The sequence below is a fragment of the Psittacula echo genome (genome assembly GCF_963264785.1).
Source record: "Psittacula echo genome assembly, chromosome: 7".
Taxonomy (NCBI): domain Eukaryota; kingdom Metazoa; phylum Chordata; class Aves; order Psittaciformes; family Psittacidae; genus Psittacula; species Psittacula echo.
In genome coordinates, this window is record NC_137740.1 from 17,019,004 (window position 1) to 17,036,913 (window position 17,910).

The 17,910-nt window shown below is 55.7% G+C and overlaps 1 protein-coding gene across 1 annotated transcript; it reads left to right on the forward strand.

Annotated features, from left to right (window-relative positions):
• Positions 1 to 1,545: 1,545 nt before the first annotated feature.
• Positions 1,546 to 13,770, forward strand: ETV5 (ETS variant transcription factor 5). The gene is made up of 13 exons (XM_080622623.1): positions 1,546 to 1,674; positions 2,202 to 2,340; positions 2,456 to 2,543; positions 2,693 to 2,740; positions 2,850 to 2,900; positions 8,392 to 8,521; positions 8,660 to 8,911; positions 10,591 to 10,853; positions 11,592 to 11,651; positions 12,125 to 12,193; positions 12,502 to 12,671; positions 13,254 to 13,355; positions 13,503 to 13,770. Exons 2-13 carry the CDS (start codon positions 2,296 to 2,298, stop codon positions 13,722 to 13,724), a joined length of 1,500 nt encoding a protein of 499 aa, XP_080478749.1. The 5' UTR covers positions 1,546 to 1,674; positions 2,202 to 2,295; the 3' UTR covers positions 13,725 to 13,770.
• The last annotated feature ends 4,140 nt before the right edge of the window (positions 13,771 to 17,910 follow it).

Consider the following 17,910-nt stretch of genomic DNA (forward strand, 5'->3'; position numbering starts at 1 on the left):
CCAGGGGCTTCAGCTCCTCACAAGGCACATCTGTGGCCTCCCGCCTGCCCGCCCCACCACTGCACTCAGCCCCCATCACTTCTCCCTCTGCCGGGTGGCAGCAAGAGCCCCAGGGATGTTGAGGCTGTGAGTGCCTTGGGTTGCCGGTTGTGCCCCAGTCTGCAATGACCCGCATGTCCTCAGCAGCCTGCCTTGTTCCCCCGCCCAGGTTTTGTCACCCACCTGCCCATGTGTCATCTGCTAATTTTACCCGTGGTGATTTAATCTGGGTTGCCTGTGTGCAGAGGGGAAGTGAGAATGCCAGCAGAGCACCCCAGGAATGATCCCTGAGCAGCAAGGACATCCCGTGCCCTCTGTGCACTTCCCCCTGTGCTGGGGGCAGGCACCTGGTGGGCAGTGCATCCTGGTAGGTGTCCTCTCAAATATAACACAGGACATGATGGCAGATGAGCTACCAGCCATTTACCAGCATCATTCCTGGGGGATGGTGGTGGCTCTGGAGGACTCTGGAAGCTTGCCAGTACCCCAGCACTGACCGAGAAATCTCACCAGCAGCCCAGAAACACGTTAGGCAGCTCTCCCAAGACACTGGCAAGGCTATGACCTGAAGCCAAGGATTTCAAAATGGCTTCAACATTGTACCAACAGGCTTCCTAAGGCCTAAATTCCCAGGATCAGAGCAGGAGACTCCTCTGCTTTCCCAAGCTGAGAAGCTACTGGGGCACTTGGCAGAGCAATGCCAGGCCCTCAGCAGCATGACTGTGTCCTAAGCTCATTCCCAATCCTCTGAGCTATTTGCAGTCCTGTAACAGCTTGTGTTCACGAACCCATCCAAGGGGATCCGTGGCCACAGCAGCCACAAAGCCCCTGCAGGTGGGAACTATTTTTTTTATGGCTTCCTCCAAAGAGCCCTTCTCAAAGACAAGCCTTGCCCCCAGGTTGCCTGCAGGGGAAAGGCTGCCAAACCCAGCACTCAGGCATAGGCTAGCCCCGGGCTCGCAGGGGGACCCGTGTGATGGCATCTTGCTGGTGCAGAAGTGCCTCCTAAGAAAGCAGAGGGGACCCCATGGCATGTGGGGCCTGCGGCCCACCCCATCTGCAGAGCTGCTGTGCGGCAGGTTCTTGGGCACAGCGTGTAGAGATCAGGTTTCCCCCCTCCCCGCTCGGATCCGGTCCCCAGACTGCCCCGCCAAACCTCCATGGCTGTTCATTAACACCCAAAATCACACTGCGGGACTGGATCGCGGTCTCTTTAAATGCTGCGCGGCCGCGGCCCCACCCGCCGGCCTCTTCCCCCTTCTTTTTTTTGTGAATGAAAAACGCTCCCCGCGGATCCAATGCAAATCCCGCCGCTCCCATTGGCTGCCGCCGTCCCTGCCCACCCAGCCGGCCTCAATGGTGCCCGGCTGAGCGGCCCGCGGGCGGGCGCGCTGAGGTGCTGCAGCCAATCAGACGGCGCGAGCGGCAGAGCGGCGGCGCTCGATTGGCTGGAGCCTAGGGTAAACAAGCGGCGCGGGGCGGGGCGGGACGCGGCGGAGGCCGCTGGCTCGGGGGTTGCGGGTGCAGAGCGGCAGCGCGGTGCCTGGGCGCGGAGCGGCCACTTCCACGGCCCCGGCTCGCCCGGCTGCGGCTGAGCCCGCGGCGGTTGAGCCGAGCCCGCGGCTCCCCGGTCGGGTACGCGGGGCCTGGCGGCGGGGCGCAGCGCAGAGCGGCCCGGGGCGGGGGAGGTGTTTATGAATGGCGCTGACCGAGAGCTGTGAATGGCGGGGGGGTGGGGTGGGGGCGCCAGCGCGCACGGGGGGAGGGGAGGAGAGGCGGAGTTTATGAATGGGGCGCGCGGGGCGGCGTGGGAATGGGCCCGGCTGCGGTGTGGCCCCGGCTGCGGTGTGGCCCTGCCAGCGCCTAGCACCAGCAGGGGCGGGGGGAGGCGAGGCGTGTGCGGAGTCCTCTCTGCTTCCCTGCCTGCCTCCTTGCCTCCCTCCCTGCCTGCCTGCCTCCTCCCGCTCCCACGGCGCGTGATGTCACGCCCGTTTCTATAGAAATTGGGTGACATCACGAGCCGGGGGGCTGCGACCCGCCACGGCAGGAGCGGGCCGGCTCCCCGGGGAGGCGCGGCGGCCCCGCACCGAGCCAGCCCCGGAGGCGTTAGGGGCCAGGACCTGATCCTGACACCCTCTCTCCTCTCCCAACCCCCTCTCCAGCCGCGCACCTGCCGGAGCCTGGGCAGGATTCCCCCCTTCCCGGGCCGGCGTCGATGCTGAGCGGGCCGGGGGGACTCCCCACCTCCCCTGCACCATGGACGGCTTCTACGACCAGCAGGTTCCCTTCATGGGCCCCGGGGTAAGTTTGCCCTGTGCATCTCCCCCTGCCCCATCCACCCTGTACTTGGGGCACCCGTTCCCCCGTCCTTGGGGGCTGCCACCCTCACGGGCTGTTGTCACCCTGGTTGTTGCAGAAGTCCTGCGCAGAGGAGGGCCGAGGCCGGTTGGGATCTGATAGGAAAAGGAAATTTTTGGAGACCGACCTGGCCCACGACTCAGAAGGTAGGCAGGGCTGGCCTGGGCGGCCGTAGCCTCGCTGCGGTCCCGCGATGCCGCTCTCCTCACATTCGTTGGTTTAGAAATAGTCCTGTGAATAATGGCAGTTTTATTTATTATTCTGTGGAGTGCATAAGTCTTTCACTCTGTTCCAGAGCTCTTCCAGGATCTCAGCCAGCTCCAAGAGGCCTGGCTAGCTGAAGGCAAGTCTTTACCTCCTTCTTTTGCTGTGTAAAATCTCCCTGCGAGCATTTTTTTTTTGAGAACTGAAAACGCCATAAACCCGGTGTTTTTGTTGTTGTTTTTTTTTAGCTCAGGTCCCTGATGATGAACAGTTTGTCCCAGATTTCCAGTCTGAAAGCTGTAAGTGATTGTTCTGGGGGTTTTATTCTTGGGGAAAATGTTTGGGTGCCTTTGCAAAGCCTCGCACTGGATTTGGAGCAGCTTCCTTTGGAAAGCAGTTGTTGTTGGGGCTGAAACTGTGAAATCACAGGCTTGGGAGAAAGCACGTGCGGTTTGGGTTCATCGAGATGAAACTTGCAATGTCCTGTCCCTTTTAAGTAGGGGAAACTATAGCCAAATGCATGGAAATATCTCTAACTGATCTCTGGGCTCCTCTGAGACTTGCTGCTTGTTCATAGTAATGTTGATTTGCTTATAAACACATCTTTTCCTTTTCAAGTGGAAGCACGAGCCCGTGTTGGGCTCCTTGGTTAGCCACAATTTCTGCAGTTTCTGGAGCTTTTTAACAGTCGTGGCCCAGCGCTGTTGGCAAGAGTGGACCTGAGCGGTGAAACTTGAGCCGCTTTAAGCAGCATTAATCACTGGCAAGCGAGCATGTTTAAAAGGAGGCCAGTGAAAATGCAGTTCCTCTTGAATTGCATAAGAGTGAGACTTGGTTCTGAGCTGTGGCTTGTGCTGAAATGGGTTAGCGGCCAGGGCAGGGGCTGATTAATGGTGTGCGGTACTTCACTTCTCTTGGGCACTGTTTCTCCTCGAGATGAAGGCTTGGTCAGAGGGCAAGGGGGAATCGGAATATTTTGAGTTGTTACCTGGCAAACGGAATGAGTGACGTGGTGTTGGTGGCTGGGTTTTGCTGCTGAGCCAGAGAGCTACATAACTTAAAGGAAATCAAATTTAGCCTGCAGTCGAACAGATTTTTTCATTCCAGCTTTGTCACAGCATGTAGCAGGGTATCTTCTCCTACAGTAAAACGCATGTTAATTATTGCTCTTTGATTACTTCTGAGTGGGAAGCTTGCCATTAAATTGTTCCAGACAGCCCAAGTTTTCAGATGCGTTTTTTCCCTTGTCTCCCCTGAGATAAAAGGCGAGCCCAGAGTCAGAATCACAACTGGCTGTTGACATCCTAGCGCAGCCTGGCAGCTCTTGCTTGGAGCGGTAGAAACCGCAGTGAGCGTGGGAGGGTGGCTCTTGGAGCTGGAGCCGTTTCCAGTGCCTTTTGGCAGTCGCTTGTTTCCTTGTAACCTGAAGAGCGCAGAGAGGAGAGAAAACTTTTCTGGGTGATGCAGGGAAAGGAAAGGAAAGAAAAGACAGAAACAAAAGGGGGCATTTGGTTGAGACTCTCAAAATGTTCTGACCTGCTCAGCCTCTGCAAACCTGGCGTTGGAACGACTGTGTCACTTGAAAGCAGAGCTCCTTATGTGACTCCCTGCTATAATAACATTTCCTAGCTGTCCTGGGAGGAGAAAGCAAAGGTTTCCTGGGCTGTGCTGGCTGGGGGGCTTCAGTCCAGCCAGTCCAGTGGAGGGGAAACAGGTAGCCTGGCTCTTCCATACCAGCACTGGAAAGAGTTTAAAGAGGAGAGAGTCTCTAGTTTACGTGCTTTCTGGCCCATCTTCTCATTTCATTGTAGATTTAAACTGTGTGTAGTGCAGGAAGAAAAAAGAGGGATGAATTTGCTGCAGCCTCCCCCCTGCATTCAGCTTTTGCTAAAGAAGATATGCTTCTTTTCCAGATTGGGGGTCACATTGGGTTCAGTGCCCACTGGATCCTGAGGAAAGGCAAGTCCCTATATTATGGATGTTTTCAGGCATACATTGGACTCTTGTGCAGCTTGTGCCTTTTCCCTGAGGAAGTTGCTGCTCTCTTGTCCTGAACAAACCAGCTCCATGACCTGCCCCATGGCCCTGGCATTCCCAGGGCCAAGATTCCTCTGCTCAGTAGCAAAAAGGGACAAGCCAGGCTCAGTTTGACATGTTGCTGTAGAGAAAGCTGCCACATGTGCCATGTTGAGTCTCAGGGATGCTCCAAACAGCATTGTTCTCACCTTGCTGAAGAACCCCTCATGGCATGGCAGCTGCCTGCAGCTTGGCTGCTGCTAGCTTGCTGCTCCTGATTGTGTAGCTGAGGTCCCTGGCAGACATGGGCTTAAGGTTGGGGTTTGGCAGCAAAGTGCCATAACATGCTGGAGGGCAGCAGGTTGCTGCTCCAGGGAGGAAATCCCGCTGGAGGGCTGGGGAAAGCAGGACTCTGCTGAATAAGGGATGCGTTGTTCTCGGCACCCTGGACTGAGCAGCAAGAGGCTGTGTTCAGTGCTTATGAGCTACTCAGTGCAGTGGCAGATCCCCTTGGAAGGGTGAGATTGTGAGTGTCTCCAGCATAGGTGCAGGTTCTCCAGTGATGCAGTCTGGGGAGAAGGAGGTACGTACAATGTTGCATCTCGGTCGGTTCTTTAAGTAACTGGGAAGCGATGGGTCAAGCTGAGGAGATCAAGCACCATCATGAGAGGCTTTGCCATTTGCAGGGCTTGCTCCCAGGGAACCTGTGGCTCCCTGCATGGGCAGCGAGTAGTTAAAGCTGTGGCAGGGCATAGAGTGGAGTTTCTTACACACCAAAATGAAAGCAAGAGGTTTATTTCTGAGGAAGGGTTGTTTAAACAAAGGAAAGCAGGAACCTGGCTTCTATTTCTGGCTCTTCTCCTGGCGTGACCTTGGGTGCGTCCTGTAACGCTGGGGGATGGAGGGGCAGAAGTGGAGCACAGCTTCCAGGTGACGGCTTGAGTGGATGCCAAGGTCCCCAGCTGGTGGCCGGGCTGGAAATGGTTTTCATTGCTTTCCCCGTGGCTCGAGCAGTGGGTGCCACCAGCCAAGCCAACATCCTCCATGCTTGGCCTTTTAGAGATCCCGTCATAGTGATGGTTGGGGAGCAGCCTTCCCTGTCCTCCACCAAGGGCTTCACCAGCAGTTCAAGGTCCTGAATGGCTTTAGGATGTCACCTTTCACGTGGCAGATCTCTTGGCTGAAGATTGATGTTTGGGGCATCTCCAGCGTGGCCACTAGGGTGGCACTGCAGGCTATGCCTGAGCCCCCCTGGTTGTGCTTCTTTGCTGGCAGGGCACAGCAGTGACGTGTGTGTCTATTCCCCTTGCCTGTTCTCCGTGAGGTCCTTCCATCCCCAGTGGCTAAAACAGCCCAGAGAGGGGCTGCTGGGCACCCACGGGTGCTCTCACCACTCCCACGGCTCAGTCCTGGCACGGGTGTGCTGAGGTGCGTTCTTCAGCCCCGTCTATAGTTAAGCTTCTCCCTCTGCCTATTTTTGTATACTTTTTTAGCTTTTAATTATAGTCCCAGCGCAGGACCGGAAAGGTTAAAAGCGCTTGTACACCCAGCGTGCCTTTGAGGCACTGGGGCAGGGCATATTCTTCCCTGGGAACCCTCCTGTCCCCTTCCCAGCTCCCTGCCTGGCCACTTCCCACTGGGGACCTAAACCCAGCTCCTTCCTCCCCCGAGAGCTGCACCCCAGGCCTCGGTGCTCCTCTCTGCTCCCAGGCTCTCCGGCATCACTGCCCCGGCTGGCCACCAGTGCGCCTTGCCAAGCAGCGCCAGCCGGCCCTGTGGTGTTTGTGTAAGGAATCCAAACGTTGTACAAAGTCCGGCTCGGCCAGCTGGTCTCTGTTAGGATCTTAAGGCTCGTTTCCCTTTTCTTGAATGGCAGTGCTGAGCTCTGGGGAAATTTTTCTTTTCTTTCTTTCTTTTTTTTTTTTCCCTTCCCCGGCCACATGAATGGAGCGCTCCAAATTGTTTATGAATGGAGGGTGGTGCCTGCGCAGAGCCTTTTTTTTTTCCCCCCTCTTTTTTTCAATGAATAACCAGGCTCCATTGTACGGCTGATGGAAAAACAACCCGCTCCAACAACACGGAGCCTGTTAGGGAGAAACATGCCTGCGATAGGCAGCTGGAGCCCTTCCAAAGCCAGTTCCCCTTCGCTTTCCCGCGGGGCGCCTGGGCTTTGCTGCCGCCACGCTGGCCTCCTGTTAAGGCTAGAAATGCTGAGAGCGGCAAAACCTCACTGGGGAGAGGGGGATAAATCCAGCTTGGGAGCGGGTGGGGGGCTGTGCTGGCTCAGTGTTGGGCTTTGTGTTTCAAATCCTCCTTGGGGGTGGGTTTATGCCCTTGGTGTGCCAGGACTTTGGGGGCGGGGGGGGGGAGGAGGGGTAGAGAGAGGAGTCAGCAGCTCTTTACAGGTTTTGACAAATTAGGGGAGCAGCTAATTACCTGGCAAGCTGTGAACAGTTGTCCTGGAGCTATTCGTTCCTCTCCACTGTAGCTGGGCGGTGTTTAGACTTTGCCTGAAGCTAATACTCCACTTCCGATTAGTCTTGGCTCTCTGCTGCAGGCACTATTTAGGTAAAGATCTCTGAGGCGCTTTCCCTTTCCTAGAGCGCCTGCTTTTAGAAATGAAGTAGGTTAAGCATATATTACTTGTTTTAAAATTATATGTAGTGAGGGGGCTAGGGAGGATTTGGGTTTAATGGGATGTTTGCCACTTGAACTCATACAGTTGTGAGACCCCTTGGAGCATCTTGGCTGGGGGAAGGTGGATCACATTAGGCTGCTTGCCGACTCTCTGGCCAGCACACTGGGAGCTGGGTATGCCCCTCCAAGGGTGAGCAGGTTACTGTGTTCTGCTGACAAGCTGTCCTGGGATGTCGGAACTGTGCAAGCTCTGCCTTCCCCTGCAGAAGTCAGGCGCTGCCACCCTGGCTCAGTCTACCAGCAGGTCACGGTCTGCTAGGGCACTATTGTGCCATGGTTTGGTTGCCTAATGCTCTCAGGGGGGTAATTCAGCAGCTGATTCGTGAGCAAAAAGCACCCAAGAAGATGCTCCTCAGGGGTGATGTTCCCCATCACCTTCTGCCATGTGGGTAAGCCTGTATCATAAAATCATGAAATGGTTTGGGTTGGAAGGGACCTTAAAGCTCATCCAGTTCCAACCCCCTGCCATGGGCAGGGACACCTTCCACTAGACCAGGTTGCTCCAAGCCCTGTCCAACCTGGCCTTGAACACTGCCAGTGATGGAGCAGCCACAGCTTCTCTGGGCAACCTGTGCCAGCGCCTCACCACCCTCACAGGGAAAAATTTCTTCCTAGTATCTAGCCTAAATCTCCCCTCTGTCAGCTCAAAGCCATTCCCCCTTGTGCTGTCACTACAGGCCCTTGTAAAAAGCCCCTCTCCAAATTTCTTGTAGCCCCTTTAGGCACTGGAAGCTGCTCTAAGGTCTCTGTGGAGCCTTCTCTTCTCCAGGCTGAACAAGCCCAGCTCTCTCAGCCTGTCTCCATAGCAGAGCTGCTCCAGCCCTCGAAGCATCTTTGCGGCCTCCTCTGGACTCACTCGAGCACATCCCTCTTGTGTTGTTGTCCCAGAGCTGGATGCAGAGCAGAGGGGGAGAATCCCTTCCCTCAACCTTCTGGTCACGCTCTTTTCGATGCAGCCCAGGACACAGCTGGTTTCTGGGCTGTTAGCGCACACTTCATGGGTCACGGTGAGCTTCTCATCAACCAACACCCCCAAGTCCTTATCCTCAGGGCTGATCCTCCTCTGTCTCATTGCAGTGGTCTTGCACGCCCCACCTCCAGCAAAGATCAAGCGGGAACTGCACAGCCCTTCCTCAGAGCTGTCGTCCTGCAGCCATGAGCAAGCTCTCTGTGCCAGCTATGGGGACAAGTGCCTCTACAACTGCTGGTAGGTAGTGTGGTGGCTGCTGCCGCCCACAGAGCCCTCCGGTTGCGGCTGCAGCGATTTGTCTCTCTTGCTCCTCTGCCATGCAGAGGTGTTCCTGTTAGCACTGCTGTCAGTGCCCAATCCCTCTCCCCTCCACAGTGCCTATGACAGGAAGCCCCCCGCCGGGTTCAAGCCATTAACGCCGCCTGCCACGCCGGTGTCTCCTGCGCATCAGGGATCGGCCCTGCCACCACCGGCCCCAGCCGTGCAGGCAGCAGCCCATGGGGCAGCCCCGGTGCCGCACGCGCTGCAGGAGCAGAGGCAGCAGACCTTCGCCGTGCCGCGGCCGCCTCACCCGCCCATGCACATGCCAAAGATGATGTCTGAAAACCAATACCCTGCAGAGCACAGGTAAGGCTTCCCCCACCCAAGCAAGCACTGGCATCTTGCAGGTGTTTATGGAAGCTTTGGCCTTCATGAGACAAATCAGTGGCCTCAAAGCATGGGGAAGGAGGAGAGATGTTGTGGTTGCACTGTAAGGACAGATGTTGCTGCCCGGGGTCCAGTATAAACTAGTGCTTGCTGCTTCCCACTGGGATCTTGTGGCTCTTTCTCCCCATGAGGCAGTTCCCTGCAGACAGGGATCTGTTCTTCCCAGCTCTGGGAGTGCTGGGCAGATCCTTTACCTCCCCCTTGGGAAAGGAGACGGAGGCAGAGGCTGCTGCCTGCATCCATCCCTGTGGCAACAGGCAACGGTGCTGAGTCAGGGCTCCCACTCTCTTCTCTCCCACCCACTGCAGCTCTGCTGAGCTGAGCCCTGCTGGGCTGGGGAGCTGCAGGCATCCCCATCCTGCCCCTAAACACCCTTGGGTTGAGGGTCAGTCCTTAGCTCCCCTGTGCATTGCACTGCATTGCTGTTGTTTTGGGACTGTGGAAGGAGAAGCCCTGCTTCCTCTCCAATGGCTTTGTCCTCCATTAACGCTGCATCCCTGTAGGCTTTGTTGATCCCCTCCCTCACCCCAGCTTTGCTCATGCTGTTGGTAGGTGGCATGGTGCAGGTCACAGCTGACCTCCAGCTTTGCTTGTGGCTCCTGGATGCCCTTTGCTGGGGTGTCACCTATGGGCATGGGGCTGGAATGTGGTAGCCTGGAAAAGGCCATGGAAACCCTCAGTATATGCCCTCAGCCCATGAGCATCCTTTCCCAAGCAAAGTGGGGTTTGGCTCTGGGTGACCTTCAAGCTATGTGGGGGGCTGGGTGCAACCCCTTGGGAAGCACCATGCCAGCGCAGAGCTTGGATTTCACTCAGGAAGGGCAGACGGACACCACTCGGAAATGGAGTAATCCCAGCCCGGCAGCTGGGAGGGCTCTGGTTACAGAGACAAATGGCACAAGGCCAGCGGAGAGGAGCTGGGTGCAGAGATCAGAGATCTCCTTTCAAGGTGCCGGAGGATGAGGGGATGTGGCAGCACCCCCTCGAGATGGTCTCGTATCCAGGGACTGTGCTGGGGCTCGAGCTGGCAGTGGCACCACCCCGGAGCTGAAAATAGTGCTCCCTGCCACCAAGTCCAAGGTTTAATCCCAGCCGCACAGGCGGATTAGAGCTGCGGAGTGGATTTGGCTTTGTGTAAGCACCCGCCCAGGTGCAGCATCCCCTGGGCCCTGCAGTTCTGACCCCCCCGGGGGGGGGGGGGGGGGCATTTTACTGTTGTACAGCGATTTTACTGTTGTGGGGTGGATTTTTGTTTCCTTTTCCCACCCCTACCAGCTATCCTGGCTGCAGCACCAGGCTACCATCACCCAGTGCTTTGCAGTGATGGCCCACGTGCTGTCCTGCCCCTCCAGTGGGGCTGTCCCCAGTGCTTGGAGGCAAATGGGGCTCTCCAGTACCCTACTGGGTCTCCACAGGATGAGCCCTCATGGTGGCTGTGCTCATGAGGAGCTGTGGGTAGGACACAATGCTGCTCAAGCCACCCCAGCAGCACACTGGTCTGAGGACACTGAGCCAGCGTGGGGTCCTGGTCTGGGGTAGGAGCCAGCACTGTGGTGACAGTGCTGACCCTGCCCCAATGCTGAGTCCTCTCCCCGCAGGTTCCAGAGGCAGCTGTCTGAGCCCTGCCTCCCCTTCCCGCCGCAGCCTGGGGTCCCAGGGGACAGCCGCCCCGTCTACCACCGACAGCTGTCGGAGCCCCTCGGCCCTGCTGCCCCTCGCCCCCCTCAGGGATTCAAGCAGGAGTACCATGACCCACTCTATGAGCATGGTGGCCCCAGCCTGCCCGGCCCTGCCCCCAGCCACAGCTTCCAGCCCCCCATGGGCATCAAGCAGGAGCCCCGGGACTACTGCATCGACTCAGGTGGGTGTGAGAGGCTGGTGCCTGCGGGGTGTATGGGTTACCCCACCAGCACATGGGGACTGGAGCCATCTCTGCCATCTGTGGCTTGTGGGTGCAGGGTTGAACCTTAAGAAGTGGGTGTTGCATCACCCTGGGGCTCCTGTGGTGCTGGGGCTGCTGTTTCACATGGTAGATGATCTCTTTTCTTTCGGGTTTTTTTTTCTTTTTTTATTATCTTTTATCCTCCTTCTCTTTCCTTTCCCATGTTGGGGGCTAAAGCAGGAATTCACTAGATGCACGCAGCGTGGTTTGTGCCACAGCCGCAGGCTGGGGTGCCCCTGCAGCCCTGGCCTGAGGCCAGCTGTGATTTCTGGCTGCTGGACCCCACCAGCATCATGGAAAAATCCTCTAATCGCCTTAGGACCTAAAAATACCCCGACCTCAGGATGGAGGATGGCACGGCTGAGCAGATGCCTCCCTCCCCGTGGGGCCAGAATAACATGGGGAAAACCACAGGCTGACTTAAACCTTGCTCCCAGTGCTCGTTCCAGTGTGCTCCCCCCACCTTCACACCGGGTTTCCCCCACAGTTGGGGGTGGGGGCTGGGAGGGGTGCTGTGTCCCTGGGAATGCTGGTGGAGGGATTGGGGGGAAGATGCCAAGGCTTGGCCAGAGGATGTGCTTGGGGAGCGGAGGGGGAAAGATGCTTGGAGGACCCCATGGGACCCAGGTCCTTAACACCACCTTTTGTCCCTTGCAGAAGTGCCTAACTGCCAGTCCTCATACCTGCGGGGAGGTGTCTTCCCCAGCAGCCATGATGGTGAGCGTACCTCTCTTGTTGGCATCCGTGGCGTGTCCCATCCCTCCCTTGAGGCAAGCAGAGCTGCTGGGCATCCTTCAAAGCACGCATGAGAACCCTGTGGTACCTGCAAGTGCCTGCATGCGAGCAGCACAGGCACCACCATTAAAAGTAGGGCTTGTGCTGTGCTGCCACTGACCCCTGCGAGCATGCTGCGAGGGCACAGCAGCCCCATATAATCTGGGGTAACGCACCCAACATAGCTGCTCAGAGGGTTCTTGTTTCCCCAGCTTCTTGAGGAGAGTGGAACAGAGCTGTGTGATGCTCGGCTGTCAAGCTGGTGTGATGCTATTGAAATAACTGGGGAATGGATCTGCTCCCAGCACTGGGGAATTGGGGTCCTGTTTTGGGATTAAGTCAAGGCAGGGTTTTTTGGGGACTCCAGCTGGGGTGATGAAGGGACCCTTTGCTCACTGAGGTTCTCTTCCCCATAGGATTTTCATATGAAAAGGACACACGATTGTATTTTGATGACACATGCGTGGTACCGGAGAGGCTGGAGGGTAAGAACTCAGCGCCACAGGAGGGAGGGCTGTGGGGTGACCAGGGCTCATGGAGGGAGATTCGGGCCTGGGCTCTGTAGTGGCCAGCTTTTAAAGCCAAGCTGTGCTGGCACCGTGCTCTTGAGAGCCGCTGAGCATCATGGCTGTCAGTGCTATGCCCTGTCCCTGTCACCCACCCTGCACCTCACCTGCCTGCAGCACCATCACCAGCACCTCTCCCCTTTCCAGCTCTGTAGCCTGACCCTGTGCAAAGGGTCCCAGCACAGGGATGAGTGCAGTTTAATCAGCTGTGTCTTGGCTACATGCAGGTAAAGTGAAGCAGGAGCCCACCCTGTACCGTGAGGGCCCTCCCTACCAGCGACGTGGGTCCCTGCAGCTCTGGCAGTTCCTGGTCACCCTCCTGGATGACCCTGCCAATGCCCACTTCATCGCCTGGACTGGTCGGGGCATGGAGTTCAAGCTGATTGAGCCTGAGGAGGTACGTGGGATCCTGCCCCAGCAGCAGGCATGTCAGAGCCGGGGATGCAGCCTGGGGAGCAGGAGGTGGGGGCATATCCTTTCCATGCAACACAGCAGTTCACACTTACACTCGAAGCAAGGCTCCCTCCCTCCCAAACATCTCCTGGATCCCTGGTGCTGTGCTGGAGCTATGCAGCTCTGCGGAGGGTGACACAGGAAGAAACTGGGGAGTGATCAAAAGCAGCTGTGGTGCTGAGCTGCGCATTGTGGGTAATTACCCATAATATCTCTTAATGCTGTGCATGGAAATTGTGGGAGGTTGGGTGTTTTTTTGAAGGATCTTTTTTGGCAGACTTCCCTAATCAAATGTCTTTTGATTCAGCCCCTGGTTTGGCAGTGGATGCTTTGTGGTGCTTGGAGCTGGAGCACTTACTGCAGCAGGCAGGGAACTGCTCCAAGACCTGGGTGACACTTTCACCCCTGGGTGCTCCAGCCCCCAGGAACAAGCCCTTACCCTGCATTTCAGCTGAGGTTTCCTTTGAGGATCCAGGTCCAAACCCCAGCTGCGGCCTCCACAGCTGCCACCTCTCTGTCCTTGCAGGTAGCACGGCGCTGGGGCATCCAGAAGAACCGGCCAGCCATGAACTACGACAAGCTCAGCCGCTCCCTGCGCTACTACTACGAGAAGGGCATCATGCAGAAGGTAAGTGACCCTGCCACCATGATGTGGGGGGGTACTGTCACCTGGAGCATAGCAGGAGCGGGGCTAGGTCTAGTGTTGGTCATGCCATGTGTGTCATTCCCGGGGGGGAAGGTGCAGGGCCCTTCTCATGCCCTCCTCTCCTTGCAGGTGGCTGGTGAGCGGTACGTCTATAAGTTTGTTTGTGACCCTGACGCCCTGTTTTCCATGGCCTACCCTGATAACCAGCGCCCCTTCCTGAAGGCAGAGCCCGACTGCCCGGTGCCCGAGGAGGAGACGGTGCCACTGACGCACTTTGAGGACAGCCCGGCGTACCTCCTGGAGATGGAACCCTGCGGCAGCCTTCCCTACGCAGAGGGCTTCGCTTACTGACTCGGCCAGGCTGGCAGAGCCACGAGCACTAGCGCATCCACTTGGGGCAAATACGGTTTTCTAAAGAATACTTTTTGCTGTTCATAAGGAAAAACAAACCCACCAAACCGCATGCACACACAAATTGGAGGAATCTAAAACACCCTGTGTGTGTCACTGCTGAATTCCCACCCTTCCTGTCCAAGGGCTAGTGCATAGGACTGCCTCTGGCTGGCACCTCCTGCCCAACATCTGCGCGATGCTTTGGGGCAATGGGAGGTAAAGATGCAGGTCTTTGACCCAGTCCCTGTTCCTTGCCAGCACCGTGAGGCCTGATGGCTCCAGCAGCGCCCTGGGACTGGGCTGAGCTGCCGTGGCTGCCTCGCCAATTGTCACGACAATCTGCTTTGCATCGAGCACAATCCGTGTAGCTGCCTTGTGTGGTGGAAAGGGCTTTGATTTGCACAGAGGAGGGATGCGGGGGGGGCCTCGAGGGCCACCACCCCAGGGCTGATGTGCGCAGCATCCTACCCCAACCCTGAGGAGCCTTCTGCCTTCTTCCCAAACCCACCCTTACAGTATAACCTGATACAATGGTTTCCTGCCCCAAGCCCTCCTGCTTTCCCCCCTAGCCCCTGGGTCCTCTCTGTGTCCCATGTTCCTCTTCCCCAGCGCTGTGGCTGTGGGCCATGGGTTGTGTTTCAGGGGAGGAGGTCCTGGCCCTATCTCCCTCTTTTCTTTCTTTTTTTTTTTTTTTTTTTTTTTTTTTTTAATGTTTTAGGAGGGAAAAAAAAAGGTTTCAAAGGTTTCTAAACTGACTTTTGTAGATTTTTTTTGTATTTTAAGGCAAAGCTATTTTTTTGCAGCCCGGCTGCTGTTCCCAGAGCCCATGGGGATGCGCCCCTGGCTTTCCCGGTGCTGTGCCTGCGGCTCCCCGGGATAGCTGCTGAAGTATCTGGTCCACTCCATTTCACCATTTGAGTCCTCTTTCCCTAGGGAACTGGGGCTTGAACCCCGGTGCCTGCTCAGCTGCACTCCCCTCCCTGCTCAGCATGGCCTCGGAGCTGGGTTGTAAGCCTGTGGCAGGTGGGGACAGTGGGGTCCCTTATCCCCTTCCTGGGTACCCCACGTCCCTCCAGCTCCCCCCTCCCTGCTGTGCCTCCTAACACTCCACCACTCATATCCATACCTGCCTGTCCCCTCCACTGGCTACATGTTTTTGTTGTAAATGCTGTATAGGAATTTTTTTCTCTTCCTTAGTTAGCTTTGGTTGGATTTTTTTGGGTTGGTTTTGGGTTTTTTTGACTGATTCATTCTTTTGGGGGAAGTATGAAGATTAACTCTGGGTAGACTCAGTTGCTCTCCCCATTGTGGCTGCAGTGGCCTGTACCTTTGCGGAGTAGTTGGTTGCAGGAACCCCACCTTGGGGCAAAGTTTTAACCATTTGCTCAGTGTGGCAGATCTGTGTGCAGAAGGAGTTAATCTGAGGACTGATTTGAAATAACCTTTACTCAAGCAGGACTATGTATCTCCTGCAAAGCTGCATTACATTCTGTACTGTGTACAATAAAGGATCTTGCTTTCTGTTCCTCCCTGCTTGCCTGGGCCCCAGTTTTGCACTGTGGGATGCTGCCTGGGCTGGAAGGGATCCTCTGCAGGGGGCATATGGGCCCACACGTCCTTCCTAGGAGCTGGGATCAGGTCACCAGGGCAGGGCTGCCCTCCACCCAGTCCTGGGGCTGTTGTGTCTTGGTCTGGATGCTACCGTGGATTTCAAAAGCCACATCCAGTGAGAGGATCCGTTTGAAATGGGTGCATCTTCTTGGGAGGTGCAATTAAACACTGACTCTTCCTGAGGGTTTCTCAGCTAATGGGTCCAATTGCCTCTGTCACCTTTGCTCTCCCTCTGGAAACCCAAGCTCCCTGCCATCATGCAGGGCTAAAGCTGGTGGAGACCTTTCAGTGTTGGCACCTAGAGAGGAAAGCCCCTCCAAGCACTCCCAGCAATGGTTCCCCAGCACTTACTGGCCCCATTTCTAAGTCTGGGAAAAACACCCACGGAGCAGCAGGGTCTGCAAAGGGCTGAAAGAGGTGCATGGAGGACAAGGGCTGCTCCAAGAGAACTTGACTCAGCTGAAGGATCTGTGTTTCCTCTGATGGATTGGGGAAAAGCTCAAACACCCTCAAAACTGCCCTGTCATATTGGTCCGAGTAGGCTGAGCTAGGGTGTCCATTGGCCTCCGTCCCCATACAGGCTGGTGTGGCAGTGTGGCAGTGCTGCTAGGGACAGCAATAGCTCTTCTTTTGCAGGCTGCCAAACTCCATCCTTAGAAATGGCAGTGAAGGGATGGAAGGTCCTAACGTGATGATGCTCTTTACACGCTGCACTTCGCTTCAATCTGCACCTGGCTGCCAGCCATGTTGTTAATAGGTCCTTGAACTGCTCTTCTATCATCATGCCTGAAGTATTAGGCTGAGCAGAGAAACACGGCTGTCTCCTACCCCAAGCAGGGCAAAGCAGTGTCCTCAACAACCTGCAAAACCAATTCACTTGGTGTGAAGCCTTCCAAGCAGTTAAATCAGCTGCTCAGCCCCTGAGGGCACCTCATGCTCCCTAAGGAACTTCCTGGCAACAAGTCTCTGTGTTTTGGCCCAGGGCAGTGGGACCTCAACCTGGTGGCACAGTGAGTGTGTGGGACCAGTTATGGCTGCTGGGGATGAGCAGGTAAGGAAAAGGCTTTCAAAGCCTTCATCAAGCAGCTTCTTGTGCCAAAACCCAACCAGCACTGCAAATCTTGCTGCAGGCAGGACTGCGGGAGTGGTCCAAGAACATCCTATGTGCTGCTCTTGCCAAAGGTTCAGGATAGGAAAAGAGGTGTTTTTTTATTCCAGCCTGTCATGTGCAGAACAAAAGGGGAACACTGGCTTTTAAGTAGTCAGGATGTCAAGAATTTGCTCCTGCTTTGATCCTACTCGAACTCCCTCTACTGCACACAGCAGGTTTTTGCTCTCTGCAGAGGGGATGGAGATGCCTAGGGTGTACAGTCCCACTCATTTCCCTCTGTGGGCAAGGGGCAAGCCACATCTGCTCAATGTCCTGCCTGCAAATTCACAGGGATGAGGACAAGAGCTGTCAGGCAGCTCAGAGGCTGGGCAAAAAACTGGTGCTGGCATTAACCTCTCCAACCCTCCAGATCACAGCTTCCACCACCTACTCAGGTCTTGTGGTAACAAGCCCATCAGTGATTCAGGGTGAGCAAAACTCTGTGATACTGCACGAGCAGCTAACAGAATGACAGCATGGGGAGAAATGTGTTTTCCCTATTTTCTTCTCTTTACAGTCTTATAATGTGTGCCAAGCTATCCCATCTCTAGAATAAGAGCTTGGGTTTACCAGATAGTCCAAAAGCTGCTCAAATGAGAGGAGCATGTTAAAAATAATTTGGAAAAGAGGAGCCCATAAAAGGGAGAACATCATTATGGGCCTCTACTCATCCATTATTCACTGAGTGCATTTCTGCTTTCCCCATCTCAGAAGGATATAGCTAGACTGGAAAACATTCAAAAAGCAATAGAGATAGCCAAAGGTCTGCAGCAGCTTTTATACAGGAGTGTATAAATAGCCTAGAATTTCCATTTGGGACAGGATTTGTGGCTCGGGGACTTCATATTTAATAGCCCATGATGGAGTTTTACATCCCTGACTGGAAGAGCATTTGTGGGAAGAATTACCACGTGGCTTGTTCTTACAGCAGCTGGCAGGACCAACAAGCCTGGCGTGAGACCAGGGATGCTGTGTGATCAGCAGTGGCTCTGCATGAGCAGAGGGATGCGGCTCCTGCCTGGCCAATGTCCTTTGACCCTCATAGCAGCCTCGTAGAATCACAGAATGATTTGGGTTGGAAAGAACCTTAAGAATATCCAGTTCCAACCCCCGTGCCATGGGCAGGGACACCTCACACTAAACCATGTCACCCAAGACTGTTCAGCCTGGCCTTGCAGTTTGGTGTGTGTGTGACTGCTGGGTGCGCTGGCCAGGGAGGTACTTCCCATCATAGCAACTGCTCTATTTCCTAGCTCTTCAAACATGACTTTTTTCAGTAAGTAAGTGGGTTAATTTGTCTTTCAAATACCTGCAGCAACACGAGTGGCTGCGTGCGGGAAGCCAACTTCAATACGGGTGAGCACCAGGGAAAAAAAGAGGAAA